This window comes from Lissotriton helveticus, chromosome 1_1, assembly GCF_964261635.1.
Source record: "Lissotriton helveticus chromosome 1_1, aLisHel1.1, whole genome shotgun sequence".
Classification (NCBI taxonomy): Eukaryota; Metazoa; Chordata; class Amphibia; order Caudata; family Salamandridae; genus Lissotriton; species Lissotriton helveticus.
This window is the reverse complement of record NC_136057.1, coordinates 1877928714-1877956076: the sequence shown is the minus strand read 5'-3', so window position 1 is coordinate 1877956076 and position 27363 is coordinate 1877928714. Positions and strand designations below refer to the sequence as shown.

General features: G+C 43.9%; 1 protein-coding gene across 1 annotated transcript in view; it reads left to right on the top strand.

Annotated features, from left to right (window-relative positions):
* The window catches only part of SEC16B (SEC16 homolog B, endoplasmic reticulum export factor), a 403213-nt gene that overhangs the window by 144740 nt on the left and 231110 nt on the right, over positions 1-27363 (top strand). Inside the window, exons 11-14 of the mRNA XM_078642040.1 lie at positions 13817-13914; positions 16073-16154; positions 19870-19987; positions 24824-24941. Coding sequence (XP_078498166.1) covers positions 13817-13914; positions 16073-16154; positions 19870-19987; positions 24824-24941 — 416 coding nt within the window. The remainder of the gene's footprint in view (positions 1-13816; positions 13915-16072; positions 16155-19869; positions 19988-24823; positions 24942-27363) is intronic.

Below are 27363 nucleotides of genomic sequence, written 5' to 3'. Positions count from 1 at the left end.
AGGGTGAGAACGATTGGCGAGTGGTCAGATATGCCCCTGGGTAGAATGTCGATCGTGTCAACCGTGCCCAGTCCCTCCCCCAGGAACAGAAAGTAGTCAATGCGAGATAGGCTATTGTGGACTGCGGAGTAAAAGGTGTAGTGGGTCGCTGCGGGGTGTAAATGTCGCCATATATCTACAATGCCCAATGCATCTAAAAATTCAGGAAGAGGCGCAGGTCCTCTTGAGCGGGCCCTAGTGGGATAGGCGTCTAACGCTGAGTCTACGATGGCATTCAGGTCCCCCCCAATGATTGTGTCACCCTCAGGGAGGTCCAGCAGGAATTTACCCAGTGCAGGCAATGTCACGGAGTGTAGTGCCGGGGGGATGTATACCGATACCACATTAAGCGGTCTACCCTCCCACTGGCCATGTATCGCCGCGAAGCGTCCCTGGTCGTCCGTTGCATGTTGTGTGAGTATAAAGGGTGATGACTTTTTCAGTAGTATCCCCGTTCCCCTGGACCCCGAAGTGAAATCTGCATGCGTCGCCATCTTGTATCCGCGCCGATCAAGCGCTTTGCATGTCGTCCCCGTAAGGTGCGTTTCCTGGAGCAGAACCACATCTGGGCTCTGCCGTTTAATAGCCTGCAGTACCAGGCCCCTCTTTATTTTGTCTCCCAAGCCCCTGACGTTCCAAGTTAGCATTCGCAGAGGGGGCATCCCCACCGTTACTGTGGCATTCCCAGCGGGTGGAGTTTGAAGTAAGTTAGCCATGAGACCGTTGTGAGAGTGTCGTTAGCAACGTGTCGGTGACTGGCGTGATGAGGACGAGGAGTGTGCCATGGCCTAGGGTGGTTTCAGGACGTGTGAAGTGAGTGATGACCAGAACCAAAAATGCAAACAATAAAACTTTAACCCCATCCCCCCTCCCTGCTCCCCTGCTCCACGGACAGAAACCCGCCCGTCTCCCCAACTTCGCAGAGTGCTTTAGTCCTTCCCCAACTATCTTACTTGCTCGTGGGGTTGGTGAGGCCCCTTCAGGCACTAAATGTGCCCACCCTACTCAGCGGCATCAAGTCCAAGGTCCGGTGCGGCAACCTTAGGCCATCTCACATACAGTCAATCTTCAGATCAGTGTTGGTCGCCCGGGGTTAGCGGATCTTGTGTCGAGTTGGACTCCGTTGCCGCCGTGTGACGGAGGGTCGGTCTGGTCTTCCAATGGCGTGTTGGTGCGGTGATTAGTCCGATCTTTGCGTGGACGGTGACGTTGTCCCACCTGCCGCCAGCCCTCTAGCCAGTCGTGAGCAGTCTCAGGCCTATCGAAGAACCACGTCTTTCCATCAGCCACTACCCGTAGCTTGGCGGGAAACAGCATGGAGTACGGCAATTCCCTGTCTCGCAGTGCTTTTTTCACCTCCGTGAACGATTTGCGTCGTCTGGCCACCTCTGCCGTGTAGTCCGGGAAGAAGGATAAGGTCGCATTTTGAATCTTAACAGGTGGGGAGACCCTCGCTGCTTGCAGGACTGCATCCCTGTCTCTAAAATTGAAGAGTCTCGCCAACACAGGTCTCGGCGTCACTCCCTGTTTAGGGGGCCCGGCCGGAACCCTGTGTGCTCTTTCCACCGAAAAGAAGTGGGATAGTCCTTTAGGTTTCAGTTTGTTCTTGATGAGGTCCTCGACGTAGAGGTCCATGGCCCCCTTCCCTTCCGATTCCGGAAGTCCAAGGATACGCACGTGAACGCCCTTCTTGGTCGTCCAACTTGTCTTGCAGGAGTTTGGTGACTTTTTCCATGCGTTCCATGGCTATCTGTAGTTCGGACGTGTCTTCTACCAGTGATTTTGTGACTACCTCCACCTGGGACACTCTTTCAGCCATTTTGTGAAAGTCCGCGCGCAGTAGCGTGACTTCAGAGGAAATGGAGCCCACTGTTGTTTTAACTTCCGTAAGGGTGTTCATAATGTCCTCTAACGTTATTTTTGCGGACCCTTCCGCCGCCGGGGTGGCACCCGTGGAGTTGCGTCCATTGTGCTGTGACTGTCCGGGTTGGCTGTAGGCAAATTTGTCCAGTCTGACCTGTGTAGACCCACTCCTGGTGCCTTTGCCCGCCATGGCGTTGAGACTAGTGGAGGTCGGGCCCTCCCCCCCCGTCCGCTGTGGATCGCTGACGGTTATTGCTTCTCTACCCGACACATATGCCAGGGGACTGCAGGCGGGGGTACAGTGCGATAATACACTCAGCTGGGCAGGAGTCCTTCTAGTCCCCGCAGCGCAGGCACACCGACTCTAGTGCAGGATATCACCGGCTAGCACCTGCGCGTCCGAGTGTTGTCGCCGTCTGGGAGGCCGCCGAAACGGCTACAACGACCATGGTGTCCCAATCTACTATTTCCGGTGGGCAAAGTACTGCGTCGCTGGCAGGCAGTGGTTGTGCCGTGGACAGGAGGGAGGCACGTTAGTACTCCCGGTCAGGGTTCAGGCTGCACGTAGCCAGGCGGAGCACCACACCAGACGTACTCAGTACCCTCAACGTGTGTCCATGGCGTCGTGGTCAGAGAGGAGGTCGAGGACCCTGCAGGACGCCTCCCACTGTGTGGCCGTGCAATTGTGAGCGGGTCAGGACAGCCAGTTCAGCCGTTAACGTGCCAGGTGTGTCGGGCGCTGCCGGTTTTCTCCGCGGTCAGACGCGGTGTAATGTCGTCTTGAGCCGTCCCCCGGGGGCCCCAGCCGTCCCCGCTGTCGGCTCACCGCTCGCGCACCCAGATGCACTTACCCCGGGAGGGGGGTCAAATCAGGTGAGGTCCCTCCGTCGGATCCCGCAGACGTGAGCCCTGTATGATGTGGCCGGGGGGGGGGGGGTCACCGCCTCCCCGCGTCCCGTGGCCGCTCCGTCTCTCCCTCGCCCCCGCGTTCTCCTCGTCCCCGCCGCCGCCTCTCGCAGACACCGGCAGGCGGAGTGGGGTTCACTGTGGTCTGCTGCCGGCCAGAGGGCACCTCCGCTGCTCCGGTGATAGTTTTTGGCCGAGTGTGAGTTTCCAGCGGGGCTCCGGGCAGCGTCACTCTCCTTAGGCTGGCCTGGTCTCACTTCCGCCGGGGCTCGTGGGGCACGCGAGGCCGGTGCTTCCCCTCCAGCAACAGGCCCCCACGCGTCAGTACTTGGTTCGGCGGGTTCCGATCCTCGGCGGCTTCCAGAATTTCACCTGGTGGAGCCGCTCCGACCCCGGACCCGACCGCCGCCGCTTCAGGTGGGTGATGTCCCGGATAAAAGTGCCGGATTAATGATTAGGCCACAGTGCCTTCAGGAGCTCTCGAACTAAGCTGTCGCCATGTTGGCCGCTAGCCACGCCCCCCCTAGTTTTGGGTCTTTACTTACATATTTGGTTTATGTATTTAGTTATCTTGGAATATGTATTTTATTTCTTGCTCAATCATAGCACATTCCCTTCAGTCCATCTCTTAATTAATCCCAGCACAAACATTGCCCATCACACTCATGTTTCTGGAAACTCCAACGGAACCATGGAGTTGCTTGACATGGAGTATCACATTTTTTTATTTTTAATTGATGCACACATTCAGGGTATGTTATTTGATAATCATTAATACCCGTTGTTGAGTGATGCACAATGCTGTTCAAGATCAAATTCTTTCTGAATTTTTCTAAAGCATAGATAACATACAATATCAGTGAATTTATGAAAGAATAGTCCTATAATATAAATCTGCCTCCAAACTGGACTTTTGCAGGAAAACCCACATGAAAATTTTGGCAAAGTTTTACATTCTAACAAATAATTAGGCAACTCTGAGCAACAGTTGTAAAAGATATGATACTGACGGGAAAGGTGACTGGTCTTATGAAAGGTAATGGGCACATTTATAAATGACCACCAAAAACTTAGAGATGATTGCACCTCACAAATATTTCTGAATGTAGATAAAATCCCAGAACCATTTTAGAAATTCTTCCATCAGCTCTATTTTGAAGACAAATCATTAGTCATGACATCTCTAGAAAGACAGACTCACTTATTTAACGAAGCTGTGTATGGAATATTTGCATCGCAAATAATGTAAAAAGGAAATCTCTTTTTTTTAATTTTTTAATTTTTTTAATTTTAATTTTAAACATTTTTATTTATGGGTGGCACAAGCAATTTAAACATATACAAAATATTTCATTTAACAAAACTTTCCAGCATCTGCATAAATGATACAAAGAAAAAAGTAGTTAAACATAAGAATACAAGATAAATAGGCAAAGGGATCAAATGGGTATAAAGGATAGCAAAGTAATAATATAATACAGGGCTTCAATTCAGATTAGTTCTATTCATATGTAGGAAACAAGCAACCCCAGATTCTATCTATTTTGATCAGTGCTTTAAATCCTCTTTTCCTAGCTAACAATAATTCCATATGATGTGTCTCTTTCACCAAGCACCACCATTCGTTTACATGAGGTGTTTGTTCTGCTATCCATGCTCGAGCTAAGACCAGCCTTGCACATGCTAGTAAAATAAAAATTAGGTCTTGAAATAGAGAGGTGTTTAGCTGCAAGCCTAACAGAATCATATCTGATGTTAATGGTTCCTCAATTAGTTGTTTCATTCTCAAGATATTTTCTAAGCTGTCCCAATATGGAGCAAGAGCAGGGCAAAGAACCAACATATGTTCTAAATCAGCAGCCTGAAGGTGGCATTTTGGACATTTAGTGCGATCATTGAAGGTATTGTTGGGGGCCCATTTACTTATTTGTAAAGGGGTATAATAAAGTTGACATATCGTTTTGTATGCTTGGAGTTTTAAGCTTGAAGAGTGGACTAGCGTATCAATTTTGTTTAAAAAAGAAGAAATTTCATTCGAACAAATATTGGTCGTAAACCGTGAAGCCCATTTCTGTGCTAATTTAGGACAGTCATCTATCTTACTTTCAATAAAACATTTATATTCTTGGCTGATAATAGCTTTCTTGTTTCCAACTCCTTTGTACATACATAACCAAAAATCTGAGTCCCCAATCTCTATAAGGTTTAGTTTCCCTATAAGAAAGTCACGTATTTGCATATACTTAAAGTAAGTATGTGCTGGTAGTTTATATATTAGACTAAGTGTGTCAAAGTCCAAAAAGCCTAATGAGCCATATAGGTCCCCCAATCTAGTTATGCCTTGATTTGCCCATATCTTACATCCTGAATCACTGAAAATACTTGGTACGCCCGGGTTGTTCCAGAGGGTTAAGAGTGAATGATAGAATGATGCTTTATTCTGAGTAATTAATATCTTCCATATACTGATTATATCTTTCGCGGTCTTGAACCTGACTCTTTTAAAATATTTCGGGTCATTGTTTCTAGCCAAGAATTGTAAAGATTCTGATCCTAACATAAATTGGTGGAAAAAGTATGGATTACTAGAATAAACAGGCTCTGTAGCCGCCCCAAAAATGATGCAAAGTAATACATTCTGAAATCAGGAAAGTTAAGCCCTCCTTTAATAAATGGTAATTTTCAGAGAGGAAAGGGCTCTGCGGTTCTTTTTGAAGCCCCATATAAAACTACCCAATATGCCATCCAATTTCCTAAAAAATATTTTATTTATCTTCAAAGGAATCTTCAAAGGAATACATCTAAATAAATACAAAAAATTTGGCAGAATATTCATTTTGATAAGGTTAATTCGTCCAATAAGATTTAAAGGCACCTTATGCCATTTTTTAAGGAGAGTCTGAGTGTCTTTAAGTAAAGCGTCATAGTTCAATGCCATTATTTAGTTTAGTTTAGTTTAAAGGAGTTTGTAGAGCGCTTGGTAACACCTCTCGGCGTGTCCCCGCGCTGTGGAGAGAAAGTGCAGCAACGGAGAAAACCAATCACACAGCAAAGAGGCAAGTTTTCAACTTCTTCCTGAACATAATTTCATTGCTCTCCAACCTGGTATCTAGAGGCAGGCGGTTCCATTGCTTGGCAGCTAAGGTGCGGAATGATCTGCCTCCCATCTTAGCTTTTTTGGGGCAGGTAGTTTTGAGCAGACCCATTCCTTTGGATCTAAGAGATCTGTTAGGTTCATATACAGACGCCAAATCAGACATATATGCCGGTGCTCTGTGATGAATTATTTTGTGGCACCAAAGCATAGCTTTAAAGACAATCCTCTTACTGATCGGTAGCCAGTGGAGGGCTGCTAGGGAGGGGCGTGAAGGAGCTCGGCGGGGAAGCCTTAGCACCAGGCGAGCTGCCGAGTTTTGTAAAACCTGTAGCTTTTTTATGTTTTTCACTGATGTCCCCATGAGCAGCACGTTTCCGTAATCAATACGGGACGTTATCAGTGCCTGCGTCATGGTACGCCTAGAGTTAATGGGTAACAGGTCGAGGGTGCGGTTGAGGGTTTTCATTACCCCAAAACATTTACCAACAGTCTTCTTTACGTGGCTGTCAAAGGACAGTTTATTGTCCACCCATACACCTAGATTCTTCGCCTCTCGTGCAGGCGAGGGCAGGGGACCCAGACAGCTAGGCCACCACTCTTTCGTCCATTTGACCTCATTGCCTCCAATAATGAGGACCTCTGTTTTTGTCCCATTAAGTTTCAAACAGTGTTCATTCATCCACATAGCCAGTTTGGACATGCAGGCATTGAAGTTATCAGCTTCCTTAGAAGGGGCTTGGGTCAGAGATATGAGGAGTTGCGTGTCGTCGGCGTAGGAGACAAGCTCCACGCCGAACGACTGAACCACCTCTGCCAGAGGGGCCATGTAGAGATTGAACAGGGTGGGACTCAGGGCAGAGCCCTGAGGAACCCCCTGTTCAAGCATCACTCTGTCTGAGAGGAAAGTCCCTCTTTGAACTTGGAAGCTCCTGTTAATCAAGAAAGATTTCAGCCACCCCAGTGCCTTGTTGGTAACTCCCGCTTTATTTAGACACTGTAGCAAGGTGGAGTGTGCTACAGTGTCAAAAGCGGCACTGAGATCAAGCATGATGAGGGCCATTGTCTTTCCCTCATCTGCTCCCTCACGTAAGGTTTCAGTGGCCCTCAGGAGAGCTGTCTCCGTAGAGAAGCCAGTTCTAAAACCCGACTGAGATTTATGGAAAACATTATGGGTCTCAAGATGTTCCATAAGTTGACTGTTAGCGATTTTCTCTGCTAACTTGGCCACATAAGGTAGCAAGGATATAGGTCGTAGGTTATCCATTATGTCCATGCTGATGTTCGGTTTTTTCTTGATGGGTAATACTATTGCCTGTTTCCATTCCTCCGGAAGGCAGGAGGTTGTAAAGGAGGTTTGTAGTAAGTGCCTGAGATGAGGTTCTAGTACCGGAAAGGCTTCAGCTAAAATTTTCAGGGGTGCCGGGTCCCGGGGAGATCCCGATTTGATTTTGTTGCACATTTTGGACAGAATTTCATAGGAGGGAACTACAAAAGAATTGAGACATACAGGTGTATTTACAAATTTATCATTTTCAATGAAGTCCGTGGCCAAATCTATCTGTTTAGAAAAACTAGTATAGATTTTGTTAATTTTGCCAGCAAAATACTGTGCAATATTATTGCATGCTTCCACTGAATCATTTTGAGCGGGGGAGGTCACGTCCACAATGGATATCTCTTTGTATATCTGAAACAGTTCCTTGGAGGAATTGCCTGCTTCCATAATACGGGTATGATAATGCTCTGCTTTGGCCAGACGAACAGATTTGTAATATTCTCTCTGCGCTGTTTTATGTTGTATTTTAATATCTGCACAGAAGTTCTGTCGCCAAGCTCTCTCAAGTTTCTTACATGCCGTTTTCATGGCCTGCAGTTCTTGGCTAAACCAAGGAGCAGTTTTCTTAGGCCTCCTGGCATTGGACAGGGTACGGCTGGGGGCTGTGGTGTCCAGGGCCTTAGTGACGATATTATTTAAATTATCATTAGCTGCCTCACAGTCGACCCCTTTAGGAGGGCCTTCGTCATGCAAAATTTGATTGAACGAATCTAGAGAGAAGTTCTTCCATTTTCTGCGTTTGTATCGCAGGGATTGATGACGAAAAAGCTCAGTTCTGTCAAGTTGGACTGTGATAGGAATAATAAAATGATCCGACCAAGGTATGGGTATAGGATCAGAGGTATGAACTCCCTGCCAGTTTCCAAAGACGGGGTCTAGTAAGTGTCCTAATTGATGGGAAGGTACTTTATTTTTTAGATCGAGCTGAACAGATTGCAATTCCATTCGGATATCATCAGCGTCTTTATCTAAGTGATCTTCGAAATGAGCATTGAGATCTCCTAGCACTAACAGTCTGGACTTCCTCAGCGCTAGATGAGTGACCACCTCCATTAGGGTCGATGTAAACTCATATAGTCTACCTGGTGGACGGTATATCAAAATGCCAGAGATCGAATGATTGGGACCAGTGTTAATTGTGAAGGTACCAGCTTCACTATGATCAACCTGAGTGTGTACTAGGGAGCAGACTAGAGGAGCTTTCGTGGCTATGGCGATGCCGCCTCCTCTGCCGTCCCTCCTGTCCAATCTAGATAGGGAATAGCCGTTGGGCATGGCCTGGATAATATCTGGGTCCGAGTGATCATCTAGCCAGGTTTCAGTTAGGAAAAGAATGTTAAGATTTTGGTCCTCGAGTAGATGGTAAATTTCTAGAGCGTGCTTACGTAGAGATCTACAATTCAATAATGCAGCTTTGATGGTAGGGCCCAAGCTAGTGTCTGGGATTTGAAGGAGGGGTTCAAAGCGGCACCTCGTGCATTTTGTGAGTGACTGGGCAGGCATGGTGTGTTTGCAGACGGCAGGCGTGTCAGGTTGTAATGCAAGTAATGCATGTCTGCCATACCTTATGGTGTTTTGTGACGAACTACCAGGGTTTGTGGCCCCGCGCCCCGTCCGGCCGCGGACGGGCGCAGACGGGCTGGACTTTGGCTCGACTTCGGCGCGCTTCCGGCGCGCCCGCTGCACGCGTCCGCTGCGCGGTCGCTGGCCCAAGCACATTTATGCTAAAGGGAGGGGTCGCTAATGTTGGATGTTAACTTAATACCTAAATAAGTTTCAGCGCGGCATATTCCCGTTACTTGTGTCAGTGGTTTATAATTAACTATAATTTGAGTCTTGCCTAGATTTAACTTGTATCCGGAAACTTCACCGAAATCGCCTGCTTCTTTAATAATTCCTGTCATGGTTTCAATCACATCAGTTGTATAAACTGCCAGATCATCTGCATAAGCGGTAATTTTAAGCGAGTTTGCCCCTGATGTAAATGGTTTTATCATCTCCTGCGATTGTATAGCATTAATAAAAGGTTCCATAGCAAGAGCAAATAATAAAGGTGATAATGGGCATCCCTGTCGGGTCCCTCTCAAGATTGAAAATCTAGAAGAAACTAAACAATCGTACCCTATTAGAGCATTAGGGGAGTCGTAGAGTGCTTGAATTTTCGCTGGAAAGTTAGTTTTAAACCCAATTTCTTTGAGGATTGCCCACAAATAATCCCACCCCACTCGGTCAAAAGCTTTTTCCGCGTCAAGTAGTATCATTCCGAGTGGGGAGGGATTAATAGCTGCCATGTCAAACAAGGTAATAGCCGTGTTTACATGTTGAGTTGTATCCCTGCCTACTACAAAGCTATGCTGATGTTCACTAACCAACTTAGGCATGAGGGAGAGAGTCTTATAGTGATTAGTTTAGCAAATACCTTGGCGTCGGCATTAATCAAGCTGATTGGGCGATACGACCCGCACTCTGTAGGTGGCTTATTCTTTTAAAAAAAAAATTTTTTTTAGCAGTGTTCCAAGAAGTCGGGGCCCTATCTGTTATACTAATCTGATTGATGACTGAACAAAATACAGAAGAAAGTTCCTCGTAGCAGATTTTATAAATTTCAATCGGCAGGGTATCCTCCCCCGCAGCCTTCCCAGAGGGAAGAGAGAAAATAGCTAATTTTAGTTCTTCTTTTGTGAAGTCTTTTTCTAGTTCTTCTATATCTACTATATCCTTTTCTAATTGCCAGTTATTTCTAATATAATTTTCCACCAACTCCTTAGGGGGTATAGCCTCTGGAGTGTATAATTTGGTATAGTATTCAACAAATTGTTGCAATATCTGGTCTGAGCGAGTATAGTTGGTACCATCTTCACCTTTTATGCTCTTTATTAAAGAAGTGTCTCTATCGTCAGCTACTTTATAGGCAAGAATCTTTCCTATTCTATCGCCACTCTCATATTGCGAGAATTTATATTTATGTAGTTTGGCAGTGATTTTGTCTCTTAAGAATTTCTTGGTCTCACAACGTAACGTTGTCAGCTTAAGTTCCATTTTAGCTTTGTTTAGATTATAATAAGGAGCCGCCGCATTTTCTTTTCTCGTAATTTCAGCCAAATGTTCTTCCAGCCCCCTTATCCTTGATGTGATACTGCAGATCTCTTCCTTACGGTTGGCGTTCTGCTGTATAATAAACTGTTGGGCAAAACCTCTAATGCTAGCTTTACAACAGTCCCATACTGAAGTAATTTTGGCCGTATCAATATTAAACTCTAAGAATTCTTTTATATGTTCCTTCAAAAGAAAAGTAAATCTAGGATTAGATATCAAATGTCTGGGGAAGGAGAATAGTCTAGGTTCTGTCTTTTTAAGTACGATCTTAAAGACTACCACTATGGGGTTATGGTCAGATGTTACCTTAGGGCAGATCTCCATTTTACAGCATTCCAAAATATGGTTCGTTGCCCAAGCCATATCTATACGTGAGTACATTTTATGTGGTATTGAGTGGTAAGTATATCCAGCAAGCATAGGATGAAGGTGCCTCCAAACATCTTTCAGTTTGTGTATACGGGCAAGTTCTAAAATAGATGCCCTTGTCTTACGCATTTGTTGTGAGGGAATACCCTTAGTTGTATCTTTTGCGTAGTTTATAACACAATTAAAATCCCCCATAAGTAAAATCTCCCCCTCCCAGCCTAGTAGTTCAATGTTTAAACGGTCAAAAATTGCTGCAACATCATGATTAGATCCATACACTGCGCACAGGGTATATTTGAGATTAGATAGCGTAATTTGAGCTATTACCCATCTTCCGGCTTTGTCCGATGCAACCCTACTAACTTCCACCTTGAATAGTTTTCTCTTTAGTATAGCCACCCCACGGATTGAGGCATTCAAAGATGTGCAAACTAAAAGCTCATACCCCCCTTGCTCCAACATTTTCTTATCTTGGTATCTTATATGTGTTTCGTTTAATAGTGCAAAGTGTGGATTATACATTCTTAATTCTTCAAAAACAAGTTGTCTTTTGCGTTTGTTATTAAGCCCTGAAACATTCCAAGCAAGACAGTTAACTTGACACATTTCTTAAATCCAATTTGCTTTGAATAACTGCTTTAAAAAAAAGCGATTTTAACATTATAATTTTATGCCTCACATCGTGTTTGCTTGTGTCACCCTTTTCAGTTTCCCCTGGATCCCCCCCACCCCTCCCGCAAACGCCCCCTAACCTCAAACTACATCCCTCCCCGCACCCTGTACCTACCCGGAAGCCTACCCCTATCTTCCGCTGCCGCTGGTTGGGAAGCCAGACAGTGGGAGCTCCCCAAGAAATCTCTCCTGTGGCAAGGATGCTTGTGCCAAGCTTCGACCTTAGACGTTGCAGATCTGCTGGGAGTTCCAGCTTTTCCTGAATCTCTCTGTAGGCATTTGACCACTTGAATGCCTTACAATAGAAAGAAGGGGAAGAAAGGGAAGAGTGAGAGGAAACAAAGGAGCGCTTGCTGTCACAGGTCAGCGTTGGCACAACACGTAGTGGAATAGCGATGGCTTGAGGATTAGCGCATTACTCATTCTTAGGCGGTGCTGGAGTGAATGCTGAATTAATACAAAAAAGTGGGACAGGTCAATAAACAGGCATTAGTCAAATATGTATGTATGTATGTTTGGATTTATATAGCGCTTATAACCCAGGGGTCTCTAAGCGCTTTGCCTTGGGAACCCGTCCTGGCTTTTCCCTGTGAGATAGCCCCTACAGGGCATCCCCAAGGTGAAAACCAGGCATCCCGCCGCGGGGGGCCGTTGTGGAGATTAAGCAAGCTTAATGCCCAGAGTTGCAGAGTGTGAACCCATGATTAGGTCAGGCACCGAAGCGAGAATTATCGAGTCCGTGGACATTTGAGCTCGAGACCCTGCCGCGTCGGGAATTGAACCCTGGTCCCGGGTCTGACCTCTGCTTCAGGGTCTGCCTGCTCTAACCAGTGAGCCACACTTCTCCACAGATCCACTATCTCAGATTAAATGAAACCTTAGCCCCAACAGAGACAACATGCTTAGGCCGGTAACTGAGTGGATGACAAGGCTATTAGAATAGCTTAAAATCTTCAGCCAATGCTAGTGTGGAATTAAGGCAAGGATCTCTGACTGGGATGAATGTGTGCTTATGCCCAGTTGCTCTTGATGTAATGGATTAGCTACCTTCTGAAAAGACCACTTTGTAATGCTAAAGAGATGCGAAATTCACCAGTCTTCTCCCTGTAGAGAAAAGAGACTCTGGGAATTGTTTGTATTTAACATATTGTAAATGTTCTACATGCAGTGCATATGGGTGGTGAGTGAAGACCAAGGGCCCCATGTAGGTCGGTCGGTAACGGCCGAAAATCGGTATTTTCGGCCGTTACCGACCGGTATTTAGTAAATGGTATGTAGGGCCACATATTTTACAGAATCGGTAAATTTACCGATCGGTAAATTTACCGATTCTGTAAAATACTGAATCGGTATTTATACCTATTCGGTAATTTTGATATGTAGGTGGGACTCTTCTGAGTCCCACAACCCTTACCGAATCTGTATTTTACCATCAAATATATTTGATGGTAAAATACCGATTCCGGTGTGCATACACATGTGTGCATGCACACCTGTGCCATATGACAGGCAGACCTGCCCTTAGGGCAGGTATGCCTGCCACATGGCCCCCGAATCTTTTTTGGGGGTGCTAGAGGGTGTCAAAGTGACACCCCCGGCACCCTTGTCAAAATCGGTATTTACCGATTCGGTAAATACCGACCGGTAATGCCCCATTCATTCCTATGGGCTGCAAAGCCCATAGGAATGAATGGGGCATTACCGGTCGGTATTTACCGAATCGGTAAATACAGATATTTACCGATTCGGTAAAAGGAACATCTGGATGTTCCTACATATCCACCCCTTAGATTTACCGATTTTTAATTACTGAATCGGTAAAATTCGGTAATTAAAAATCGGTAAATCTATTTTACCTACATCGGGGCCCTAATGATTTAACAAGCTGGGTGGGTTCCAATTAGTAAGAAAGAAAGGTCTCTAAAGCCTTGTTTACCGGAGAAAAGCTGTGTTTGTTTGGATGACATTGTGCAGTTTTACCAGAGCAAACTTTGGGAATTTTTCATGTATCCTATAGATGCGTGAGAGTATTCTTGAGTTAACATTAGTATCTACAAACCAGAAGTAATGCTAAATTTCTATTGGTACACTGTGATACAAAGCTGTTTATTTTAGCCTTCTTTTTTGCGATGGTATGTCTCATATTTGTCACCTTTTCGTGTATTGTGTGTTGTATTGTGTGTAGAAACCGATTCAGTTGCAGTATGGGACTTGCATGTGTCAAAAATAACCTTATCTTTGTAATCTTAAAATACCTTAATACTTTTATAGATGTGGGTAAGGCTGTAATAATTAGATTTACATAAAAATGAATACCACCATGGCTGAATTACTCCTGTGGCTGCCCCCTAAAGGCAGAGGCCTGGTGTGTCTAGACACCCCCCTTGTGGTTAAACAAGAAAAAGATGACCTATTACACTCAACCTTCTTGCTTTCAGGATGCATTGGATTGGGCGATGAAAAGCCAGCTCTGGGGCCATGCCTTGTTTCTGTCGAGCAAGATGGATCTGAGGACCTACAGCTGGGTGATGAGTAGGTAAAGAGACTCTGGGCTCTACCCTAGTGGGCAGACAGGGGCTACGGGTTGTTTAATTGACCTTTTGTGGCTTCTTGAAAACCTTCTGTACTATCTTGCAACCCCTAAATTATACCCTGTATGGAGACAACTAAACCTTTATATTAATAGAGGCTTAGGTTTATTACATTTTAGAAACTACTTTATTGTTTGTATCATTTATATTGTATTTTGTTGTTGTTGTTTTTTCAACTCCTTCTATTAGTAACCAAAAACAACATCACAGCTTATACTTGAGATAGATCAAAAGGCATGGTAATCAGTGACACATTACACACAATTCCATATTTTCCTGTGAAGTATACTTTACAGTGAACGATAGAACATTAAGGTGTTAGGTCTTCCAGGGGCGTCTGCGCCGGCCGCACGGGTGGCTCACATATGGTACCTCTATAGTCGTTCCATTGCCCCCAAATTTGTATCCATTTTCTAGGGTATTCTCTTTTGACATATACCGTTTTTTCTCGAAACATGGACCTATATTTCATTGTTAATAAAAAAGCTTTAGCCTCAAGTTTTTTCAAGAATGTTCTATAAAAAAGATACTGTCTCATTCTCAAGGGTTTAAAGGCACTGTGGTAAAATCCCATGTGATATCATGGGCGGTGGTCATAAGTAATGGCACTTCCTGTGTTGGCATAGGTGGTGGTCCAATGAGACTTTACTGGAACTCGCTCTATCCCTATGAGTTTGATGCAATAATATGAATACACTAGTGTGACATTGATAATTATAGGATTCCTTCCGAGTGACTCCTACTTCTTTGTAGTCTGAACGCCTTCCGCAAACTTCTTGGAATACCATTGAATAATCTATTTCTATCTTCCAACTGAGTCTGGTTTCATATCCTTAAATACAGTTGAGTGTATTCCTACACTGTTTGTTCCATGCACAGAAGTGGAGATACACATACACTGTCCCATATCACTATCCGAAATACACTTTAGTGTAATCTTATCTTGTTCCTCCATTATTGGGCGTAGAAATATGTAGGTTTTCCTTTTCCTCATTCGTAATTGCCTAACGTTTCAGATTTCAACATAACTTTGTTAGCAGTACTTTAAAGTGCTCTACATAGATGCAGTCACTCGATAACTCACTGAAACACATTGTCACTGGAATCGATGGTTTAGCAATCTAGTGTCCTGTTTAAGTGGCCTTAACTATGATGATATTTGTCACTAGTTAAGTAGCTGCTATGTTTGTCTTTCAGTAGATACCTTTCAGACATGCAGCATTCGACCGAGTTGTGCATAGTGCTAATCCTATTCTACTAGATGACTATTGTACGCGGAGATGTTAGTAGGCGGGAAGACAGTCTTTGATCTTTTGTACTTGAATTTGAAAAGGGACAGGAAGTTAGTCTATACTCTGTTGTCCTTTGAGTTAGAAATGGGCAGGAAGAATATCTTTGAGTCTATTAGATATTGAACTGAAAATTGCAAAATGGAAGGAAGCTCTGGGGCCTGTTGGACTTGAAATGGATAATAGGAAGGGAAGCAGTCTTGGGGACTACTGTCCAGGGAGCTGTTAGTTGAAGAAAGGAAGAAACCCCTGGTGTCTCTTGGACATAGAAAGGAAGGAGGCCCTAGTGTCTACTGGACAAGGAATAAAGGAGGGAGGGGTAAGTAAGGAAGTCTTACTGATTTAGGGTCTATTTGACATGGAGCTGGTCATTGGCATAAAGGAAGGACGCTTTGGGGCCTGACAGACATGCAGTTGGTTAGGGACAGGAAGGAAGTTTGCGGTTTGTTGTACATAGAGCTGCTAATGGGCAGGACTCTTGACATCTGTTGTACTTGGAGCTTGAAAAGGACAGATGGATGCCTAAGGATATGTTTTACTTCAGATCTGTTATTCGCAGGAAGGAAGTTTTCCTTGGAGTTTTTTTTTAGATATGTAGCTATTGGCGGGTGGAAGAAGTCGTGGGAATTATAATGCAAAGAGCTGATAGTGAGTGGGAAGTAATGCCTCATAACTAATTCACATGGACCTGATAATCTGCAAGAAATAAGCTTTTGGATCACATGTGCATTCATCTGTCAGCTTTTTTAATGCTCTGAGTTATTGTTGAGCCATCTCTCATCTGTAATTGCTACCATCTCCGCTTCCATTGTAGGTTCACCAGCTCCCTATCACACAATGACCCTCTGCAGACCCTGTTCCAGCTGATGTCTGGCCGGATCCCCCAGGCATGCACGGTATGACAAGATATAGTTGGCCAGGTGCCTTCACTAAGTACAGAGTGTACAAAAACATTTTAAAAAGGATGATAAGAAAAAGCTATTTCCACACAGTCTCTTTCAGCAGTCTGCTCTGTAATCCTCGGGTGGTGTGTAAGATAGTAGGGGTGTGTGATGCACAATCTACCACTGCAACAATAATATGAACCTCATCTTAAGGCAGTAACTCTGCACATGGGAGATACTCCCTGAGAATGTGCCTGTGCTTCATTTGTTCATCCTTTTTGAGCCTGGGAAATGTATTCAGAAAGGGATGGATTGTTCCCAAAGTGAGACTATGTGAATCTTTAATAGGAAACAATAAAAGGAAATTAATTATCAATGGGTTAGTAAATAGCAAACAGTCACTCCAGATCCTGGCTGTGCATTTTTAACTAATTCCCTTTGTAGCCACCCATTAGCTTGTCTGTTTAAAAAGTATTTAGCCTGATGTACTATCCCTATTCGCAAAACACAGATGAGCAAATTGAACACAACTAGTTTGTCAACGAGGATTTAATTTGTAATGCAGCCTATAGGTTACACCACAAATTGCTCATTGGAGAGGTCATGAAATGACGTGCCTAAATAATGTTAATCAGGCAGGTTGTATTTTGCGACTTCCTATGAATGGCTGTGAATGCAGGGGATAGTCCATTAAAAAGAGGGGTGGTTCTTTAAAAAAGTGTCCACTTTGGAACACATTGGGGGAGCGGCCAATTGTGAAAAAGACCACTGTCTGCACCCACAACCCTAACCCATCCCAACATCCCCAAGGCAATCCAACATGCGTCCCAAAGGGGACACAACCCCTTGGGGACAGCTCCCTCTTTGTGAATCGGTGGTAACTCTTCGATGGTTTATGACCGTCATTGAGCTCACAAACCATTGACACATTCCACTCCGACTCACAGAGAGGTGTGGAATACCTCTTTCATGTCCCCTCCTGTTTGCAATTTGGGAAGGGTCACAAAACGTTTTTTACGAGTCTGAAAGACGTTGCCAACATTATGATTTGCATTTTCAAAGCCTGATTCACAGGCTTTGAAACTGCACAAAACCTTTAGAACATGAGGCCCATTGTTGCTGTGCTATAGGAAATCCCTAGTGCCTTTCCAACACCTGTAGAAGGAAAAGCAAACCTATATGGAAAATGATGCTTGGATACATGGTGAATAATCTTATCTGTGCTGGTGAGTGGCATTTTTTTTTTTACTAAAAGGGGGTGTGATGCTTAGTTTTAAGCAAACTGTGCCATCCCTGTAGATCTTCTCACCAGCATACCTATTTGGAAGGGAATTGAAACATATATATCTGATAAGCAGAGCAAGTGAAGGAATTTCTTCCTACCATTGACAGATATTAGTTTGCCACCTCCCTCCTTGATGTGACGCTTTGCATGACCCGCCCTTTTGTTCCGGGTTCTCACGAGGACCATTTTAAGCAGCTAAAGGATCTGCCAGAATGTACGCACCAGACCTGATGATAAACAGGGTCCAAAGATCACACTATGCTTGATGATCATCACTAACCTTTTGTTATGGTTTGTGTGTTTGTTGAGATACTGAGAATTTCGGTAGAATTAATTGAACAGTGCTTTTGAGGGTGTTTAAGTTTGGTCGACTAGGTTTCATTGTTAGCCAACTGGTGAATTTGTTGTCCTATGCAGCACTGAATGGCATCAATTTGGATGATTGAGACTATGGTCAAAACTCTGACTGTTGCCACCATCGGTCTTTCTTGTAAAAGATATCCACATTAGCTGGGTTGAAGGTTTAAGATGTATTTAGTTTTCCAAGCTAACCCCTGAGTTAGTTTGAATTCCTAAAATTAGATTACAGAGACCTTGCTTAGTGGTACTGATGCGTCTTTTAAAGCGGCTTGCTGGATTTTGTACTAAAGTGTGAAAGGTGCACAAGCAGTAAGTGCCACTAAAAAAGGTTCCTGATTTGCAACAAAAAGCCACTTTCTAAAAATGTATATCAGCATAACTTGTGGGTGTTCCTTTTTGGTCAACAGCTTGTCTTATAGTCAATAAAGTTTCATTAATGCTTATTGACTGCATCCAGTTGTTGTGGCAGATCTTGTTTCCAACCTTTATGCAGAGCCTGAAGACAAGGTTTAAGATTCTCCTTCATGGTGCCAAGGCCTTTCCTTTCATGCAGCCATTTCGAGTTGTTCAGTGGACATCTCTAGAGTGGTAGCCACTTTTAGAGCTTGAGATGTGTGCCTCTAAACTTAAATATCTCTACCACTTTTGTTGACCATCTTGCGTAGCATTCAGTTGTTTATGATTCAGACATTTGCTTTTATGGCCCATCCAGGGTCGGTAAACAAGCCCAGTCTTTCCTTTAACTAGGCCTGCGCTAATATTGTCATGCAAGCTCTCTTTGTTGTGGCCAGGCCTTTCATGCCTCTGCTTAATTTAAGGTCCCCCCTCCAGCTGTGCCCCTCAATCTCATCATTCTTCCCTCAAGAACATGAGTATGCTGAACACCTCTGTCGTTTAGTCATTACATCTGTTTCCACCTTCACACACTTGAGGTATCATTCTGGAGGTCTCAGTGACAGGGCCTCCATTGCCTATATGCATCATCATGTATAGTACCATAACTGTCCACCACCAGATCCAAACCAGCTCCCTTAGCCGGTCCACCGACCTCTTCTATTTTCTCCTTTGCTGGTAATGTCTGGTTCATAGTGGTGGTTATACTCTGATTCGTTTACCCTGGTTCAATATCAGTAGACTAGGTCAGGGCCTCTCACGTGGGCCAGGTGATGAGCACCAGTGCCACTAGTTATGCTTCACTCAGTTCAAAGCTCATGTGCAGGGAGACCTGGATCAAGGAAGTCTTGCACCGCTCTCCGCCCCACACTCTGTAGCCGCTGCCGCTTCAGTGCTTTATTTTGGACTCTAGTCTCCACTTCTGAAGTCTCTCAGATGAATTAGGAGGTGGCCATCCATTCTTTCAGTCACTCTCTCCGCTCTTCAAGGGTTGAAGGAGGAGCAGATCAAAGCAGGAGGTGTCCCAGGCATATTTCTCACTTACTTATTCGGTAATCAACTACTATTCCGCTGATCTTCTGCCCCCTCCATGCTTGTCTGGGCACCATCCTACAATCCCCGCGCCTTGCTCACGAATGCTTCTGCCGTCTCCGATTACAGCCCAATTCACCAGCTTCACAGGTATACCAACCTCATTGCTGGGCTCTCTGCTCTTCAGAGCATCCACCAATAAGTTTAGCCTTGCTCAGGGTGCAGGTTCATCATGCCAAACAAGGCTAAAACGTTGTAAATAAATAAATAAATATTTTATCTTCTTGTTATGTATGTTATAATGTATTGAAAGGAAATAGAAAATATTTAATAAAAGCACGAACAATAACCTAACCTCTAGAAAATGTTTCAAATAGACTGTAAAATGTGGGTCTGGACACATTATACATGGAAAAGTTTGATCCTTGTATTGTGATAATTTTTAAGTAGGAAACCGTGCAAGCATATCTTGTTTTTAAAAGTGCAGCACTTGTATGGGTGTTTTGTAAAGATGACAAAGGTCAAGGGAGGACTGAAAGTAATTATTATAATTCCACAGAAGAGGGGAAATAACTGTGAGGAAATGAGTATGTTGCCTGTATTGCTCCTGCTTTATTAAAGCTATTTCTTTACACTTCATGTTGTTGCTTTCTGCAGTGCTGTGGGGATCCAAAGTGGGGTGACTGGAGGCCACACCTAGCTGTGATCCTTTCCAACCAGGTGGCTGATGCAGATCTGACCCGCCGCTCCATTTTGGTCATGGGAGACACTTTAGGTAAGAGAAGAAAGCTGATGGGAGCTCGGGATGTAGCATCATATTGTAAATGAGGGCTTGCACAAACACTAAGGGCCCCATTAGGATGGCGGGCGGACTTTGCCCGCCCGCCATCCTCACGGTACTAGGGACCGGCCGCCATGAGGGCGGGGGTCCCGTTGGCAGCATTAGGATGCGCCCGCCACAGTGGCGGGCGCATCCTGTATTCCCATCATTGTGGCGGGCGGTGCACTCTGCACCGCCCGCCACAATGCTGAAAATGCTTTGCAGCATTTGCATGACGAAAGCGGCAGGCACCGCGCGGTGCCTGCCGCTTTCATTATGCAAATGCAGGGGGGTACCATAGGTACCCCCCTGTGTGCACCCCCTACTGTGCTGCACTCTGGGGGCCCGCAGGGGGCCCCCAGAGTGAAGTCCGCCTGCCTTTCCGTGGCGGCATTGCCGCCACGGAAAGGCATTGTCAGATGCCTATTCTAATATGGCTGGCGGTGTCTGATAGACACCGCCACCATGTTATCACTTATCCGCCCCGGCCGCCAGGCGACCGGGTTGGAAAACAGGCGGGCGGTGTTTCCCACCGCTGCGGTCCCCTCCGCCATCGTAATATGGCGGGGGGGAATGCAGGGAAGGATGTCGGGCGGATTGCCTCCGCCAGGGTGGCGGTGGCCACCGCCACCCTGGCGGAGGCAATCCGCCCGACATCCTAATGGGGCCCTAAGTACTTGAATAATGCGTACTCTGCTGCGAAACCTACTCCACATTGTTTTAACATTTGTGCCTCCATCCAGCTTACATTTTAAAATGTCTGTTAAAGTTGCTAGAATCAGCCGTTTTGACCTTTTGTACTGTAGCTCTGTTATAGTCTTTGATAGGATTGAACTGACTGATAAGGGTACGACCTACAACCCTGAAGAAATAGGGGACACTTGGCACTGTCGCTGGCAGAGACGGGTGTTGGATCTCGGGAACCTTTTTACTTTTACTTGGGAATTGGTGTAATATTGTGCCTGGAGTGATAAATGGCTTTTGTCATTTTACAGCTCGGCAAGGACAGCACTGTGCTATTCCTAGGCTTAAAGACTTTGCTGTAGAAATGGCAAAACACTTTGTCCTTTTCTTTATCGGCGTGGATGGCTTTTTGCTAATCCTATGCTTAAAGACTTTGATAGAAAAACAGACATTTGAAGTGAGCAGATCTAGAGTGTCACTGGTGTTGAGAGGGCTCTAACATGAGCTGCTTTCCACCTAAACTTGAGAACTACCCAGAGTTCTCTCCTTTTTTGCATAATGTATGAGTCAACTCTATGCCTGAAAGGGTTTTGTTTTGTTTTGATTGATATACATATATATATATATATATATATATATATATAATATATATATAAATATATATATATATATATATATATATATATATATATATATATATATATATATATATATATATATTAGTGAAAAGCAAACGCCCAGGAGCTTGGGAAAGAACACGACCTTGCTCTGCCCTCCGGCCTTTTCATGCAACCTGTTTGCTTTTGTCGTGTTGTGGTTCAAGGTGCCTACGCGTTTCAGGGTCAACAGCCCCTTCTTCTTGGGCAGTGTAAAATTCACAACAGATTCCTGTTTGCATTTTCATTCAAGTGGTTTTATTCCCATCTCCGCCCTACAGGGGCGTGTCTCGATTGCATTGTCCCTTGGTGCATGAAAAGGCCGGAGGGCAGAGCGAGGTCGTGTTCTTTCCCAAGCTCCTGGGCGTTTGCTTTTCACATATATATATATATATATATATATATATATATATATATGTATATATATATATATATCCAAGCTCACTGCTCCAAAGTCCGGTGCACACTTGCAGCGGGTGCTCGTCTCAGCGCGTCAGAGCTTCGCGCTTCTATATGAAAGCTCACTCCCTCCCAGTCCTGGGGGAAATAAAGACAGCACACACGGGAATCTCTGTAATGGCAACTTTACTCGCACAGACGCGTTTCGGAAGCAACGCTTCCTTCCTCAATGTTAGTTACATCGTAACACGCGACTTGGCGCCATTTATTTCAAATTCAACAAACGAGCTGTATTAGCAAACACAGAGAGAGGACTGACGCGTGTGCGCCATATTGCTAATGCATTTCATCCCGCAATAGCATACTCGTATTTAAACAATACATTTTTCATACAGTACCACATTTCTTATTTGTGAAAAAGCCTCTCGACTTTCTGACAGAAATTTACATAATAAAATATTGCCGTGAATCGGCACATATCCTCTCACTGATTTACCGGGAAATGGATTATAAATCTTGCCGTGGATCGGCCTAAGGCAACACTAAGGCTGCCGTATGGATTTCCAAATACCCAATACCATCATTTTTGCCAATCACTCTCGGATGTTGCTTTATAAAATATTAACACAAAAGTTGCAAAATTTCACAAAAATCCTGAAAAAACAAAAGAAGTATAATACATCACAGGACATACATCGTCTCGTGATACCAGACACTCAATTGTCTTCTTTTGTTTTTTCAGGATTTTTGTGAAATTTTGCAACTTTTGTGTTAATATTTTATAAAGCAACATCCGAGAGTGATTGGCAAAAATGATGGTATTGGGTATTTGGAAATCCATACGGCAGCCTTAGTGTTGCCTTAGGCCGATCCACGGCAAGATTTATAATCCATTTCCCGGTAAATCAGTGAGAGGATATGTGCCGATTCACGGCAATATTTTATTATGTAAATTTCTGTCAGAAAGTCGAGAGGCTTTTTCACAAATAAGAAATGTGGTACTGTATGAAAAATGTATTGTTTAAATACGAGTATGCTATTGCGGGATGAAATGCATTAGCAATATGGCGCACACGCGTCAGTCCTCTCTCTGTGTTTGCTAATACAGCTCGTTTGTTGAATTTGAAATAAATGGCGCCAAGTCGCGTGTTACGATGTAACTAACATTGAGGAAGGAAGCGTTGCTTCCGAAACGCGTCTGTGCGAGTAAAGTTGCCATTACAGAGATTCCCGTGTGTGCTGTCTTTATTTCCCCCAGGACTGGGAGGGAGTGAGCTTTCATATATATATATATATATATATATATCACGACGTAGGTTTTCGGCAAAAACGAGCCACTTCTACGGCGGGCAACACGGCAGGGATGCCAATCCCACAATATTACAACTTAAACCCCAGTCGTACGAGAAATAAACTCACTGGTGCCGTGGCCACAATTCTTTTCAAACGGTATTTATTTAGACAAACGGGCAAACGCGTTTGTCTAAATAAATACCGTTTGAAAAGAATTGTGGCCACGGCACCAGTGAGTTTATTTCTCGTACACCTGGGGTTTAAGTTGTAATATATATATATATATATATATATATATATATAAAGTCGAATGGTAGTACAAACATCGTGACCAAGGGAGCTTGACTCCCGAAACGCGTTGATGATTGTAATTTAAATAAATAAAAAGCCTAAGTTTATGATACCCGCGTACGAGTGCCGGATGATTTCCTTGATGAACGAAAAATGGATTTCTTATCTTGAATATATCTATATATATACACGCCCAGTGGAGCCGTAAGAAAGAGGCAGTGTGCCCTTAAGAGCGAGATGGGGCCGAGTCATAACTCTAGTGGGAGTGGCGGCAGTACATTCAAATGGACCTCAGGTGAAAATGACACAATGGTGAACTGGCACTGAGGAAAGCTGATTTATGCTGAAACTCATCTGCCTATAGGTTCACATCCTTATGGACATTGCTGTTCTATCTTGGTAGAGAATAAACCGCTTGATATTGCACCCTGGCTGTGTCGGACCCTTTTCTAATGTAAGGAGGTATCGGACTTTATGTTTAAACAGTAACGCTGTCACTGTTTGCCGATACACTCTCCCGGTCTGGAGCACCCCGTCAGATGGCAGTTCTTGGTGAGGAGTATGAAAATACTACGCAGAGCCCCCCTACCAGTTAATAACCACTGTGTGAACATTTCTCTGCAAAGGGGAGGGAGGAAGCAGTATACACTGCACAGGGCTTCTCAAGTGGACTCACCTTGCAATCTTGTACATCTGAAACTGGCTGCCGTGACGAGTGTGGTACCCGTGAGCCAGCATCAAGTTGGGACATCACTGTGTGATTGGGATAGTTACTTATGGTAATAAAATCTCAATTCCTATAATAATCTGGAAAGTCACTGGAAAAAACAAAAGTTAAAGTGACAATATAGTTAGATGAAAATGTCAGCTAAAACTACTATTTAAAACAAAAAATGCAATTAAATTCACCATTTATAGTTAACTGAGGTAACTATAACTTGTGCACTTGCCATGCACTGCTTATGACCTCACATATTACACTACTCATGACATCTAAGATATCATTGATAACATTACTGATGACCTCTGAAATTACATCATTACAATGGCATCAATGTGGTTGATAAGTGCACAAGTTATAGTTACTTCAGTTAACTATAACTGGTGAATTTCAGTCTGTTTTTTTGTTTAAATTGTATTTTTTACTCTTCACATTGCTCGACTCCTTACATGTTGCTACAAAGTGCTATTCACTGTAGCATCAGTAAGCCTTCTGTACAGCCCCTGTCAAATCCACTATCTGTTAACTCTGTTTCTACACCAGTTCCTGTCTGTTTTCTCCTCAAAGGACTCAGAAACCACTGCTGGTAATGACCCTACGCTACCGTATTGACTGCAGAAGATCTCAGATTCCTACTTTTAGACCTGCAAGGTCACACAGAACAAGATCAATGCTTATAGCTTGCATAACCACACACTCTGTTAGAATGGAATGCTGTATAATAAATCTTGTGCTTTTTTCGACCAGCTCTAAAGGGGTTAACAGAAGCATCTCATTGCTGCTACTTGGTGGCCAGTGTCCCTTTCGGCTTCTACAATGTTAAAAAGGACTATCTTGTTCTCTTGGGCTCCAGTCACAGTCACAGGTAAGTGCTTCCAAACAATGTAGGCAGGATTATTTTTTTAATGTATTTACCATGTTACTGCAAGTATAAACACCAAATACTTTATATTTTGTCATTATGTCATCAAACAGTATGGGGTGTTACGTTACAAAGTTGTATATTGTGTAATGTAATGTTTTCTTAAATCTTGACATTTTATGATTGCATTGCTTTGCATTTGCAATTCTATAGCAGTTTCAAGCTCCTTTTTAGGCACCAAAGCATATTCAGTGAGCTAGGTAGTAAGTTACTCCTTAGGTTTTGGACCATGATTGAGGACTCACTGGGGTAAATATGAATTTTACATTCCCTACCACAGTTGGATAGCAAAATGCCACTGCAGGAACATCCTTACCAATAGGGGTGGGCGGAACTCGTGGAGTTGCACTTTGTGGAATTTTCACTGAGTTACATAAAACCTCTGCAAGACTCCGAAGAGTTCCGCGAGCAGGCGGACTTTGGCAGGCTGTGCTGCTCGCACTGATTTTTAGCTCTGGAAACGTGTTCTGTGCTGTAAATCAGTGCAAACGGCTCCAAGCGGTGAGCCGCAGGGCGCTGTCTTTCTGCTGCTTGAGTATATTTTCTACTTAAGTGACAGCTTTCTTAATGCGAACGGTCACGACCTGCTGCAACTGCCCGCGTTGAGAAAATCTCACTGTGTTGCGTTCTAGCACCCAAAAATCGTGCTAGAGAGCGCAAATTCTTGCTTGCTAACTTAATCTTGGCGAGTCGCACGTGAGAAAAAAACTCCACCATGCGGTGGTTGGTGGATTTTGTCTGAACTCCGCATTACGGCAAAACTCTGCAGAAAGCAAGGACAAGTGATATAGGGTACACTAGAGTATTTGGGCAAATGGAATAGATTTTGATTTGGTGGGTGGTGTTTGAGGGAGTGACTTGAGAGAGACTGAGTGAATCAGGGATTGGACAATAAAGATTTGTGCAGAATTAAGGCAGCTACTTCAGCATGTTAGCAGATTGCATGCATGCAAACGCCAAACTGCTGTGCAACTACATACATGCAGCTGTCTCCCAGACTTCACTGTTGCCAAACCTCACACTAGATACTTATGGAAAAAGCTCATAACAAAGGATTTCCAATAGTTGAGGGCACGGATCTGGCTAGGAAGTTACAATGTTGGTCAACTGGATAGAGATCCTCCCTCATCTTTAGTAAGGCTGGAACTGTGCCACAAAGGCATGTGACCTTTACTACTGTAGTAAATCCAGCTCTCATATTGTCAGTGGTGATTTTTTGAACATATGACTTTTGTAACTTGTTTTATCTTTTTGCTGTACTGCTTTTAAGGATTTGTATATATGAAACAAACATGAATGTTTATTTGGCAACAACAGTTCAAAGTTTCACAAACTACTTCAAAATGACTCCCAAACCACAGAATTTCATTGACTGCATGAGCTGTCTAGATAACTCACACAAAAAGTAAACAAGCACTGTGCCATTTTCGAATGTAGGGGCATATTATCAAGGAACTGCGTTAAATTTATCACTGCTTTATTGGCAGGAAACTGCCACTAAAGTGGCGATAATGGGCTTGATAATATGCCCTTGTGAATTTCCATAGTAGCCCATGTTCTGGAGTTAACATGGGCTTCTATGGGAATTCACTACGGCATATTATCAAGCTCATTATCACCGCTTTAGCGGCAGTTTCCTGCCAATAAAGCGGTGATAAATTTAACGCAGTTCCTTGATAATATCCTTACACTTTTTTTGGCAGATGGGAATTTGGGGCTCTCCCCATTCTAATTTGGCACAGGATGCTGTATTCCCAAAGTTTATAAGTTGAAGCCCAACTGGGTCATCTGTAGCTGCCCACCCTTCTCTTCACCTAACCCTGTGCCTAGTTATGTTTCTGCTCATTTTCCCTTGTGTCTCTTGGCTCAGATTTAAACCTGTCTGAGTACTGGATGAAAGCTGGAACCTGCTTTTTAGTACTGTGACTGCCAGCTCAAATTAGATCAAATGTGCTGCTTTTGTAGAGTCCTTCAGAGAAGGACAACAAACCATGTACAATTTATTATCATACATTCGGATACATTCGCTTTGGGAAGATAAAAATCACAATGTAAACTCTGAACACAGTTGGTCGAGCATATTTGAAGTTCATTGCCTGCTTATCATCCCTATTTTATGAACAACAAACATTTTATTCAAGATGCATATGCAAAATTTTAGATGTCGACAAATGAATAAAACGGTCCAGAACTCACACATTACATGTATGTGATCATACTGACTGATACTCTTCCATTGGCCGACAATAATTTTAATGATGAATCTCCCTGTTGGCAGATTCCTAACATAACGACAGATCTTATAGTCATTTAGCGATGTTACTTTTTGTTGATCATTTTTAGATCTGCCTAAGGCACATATGGA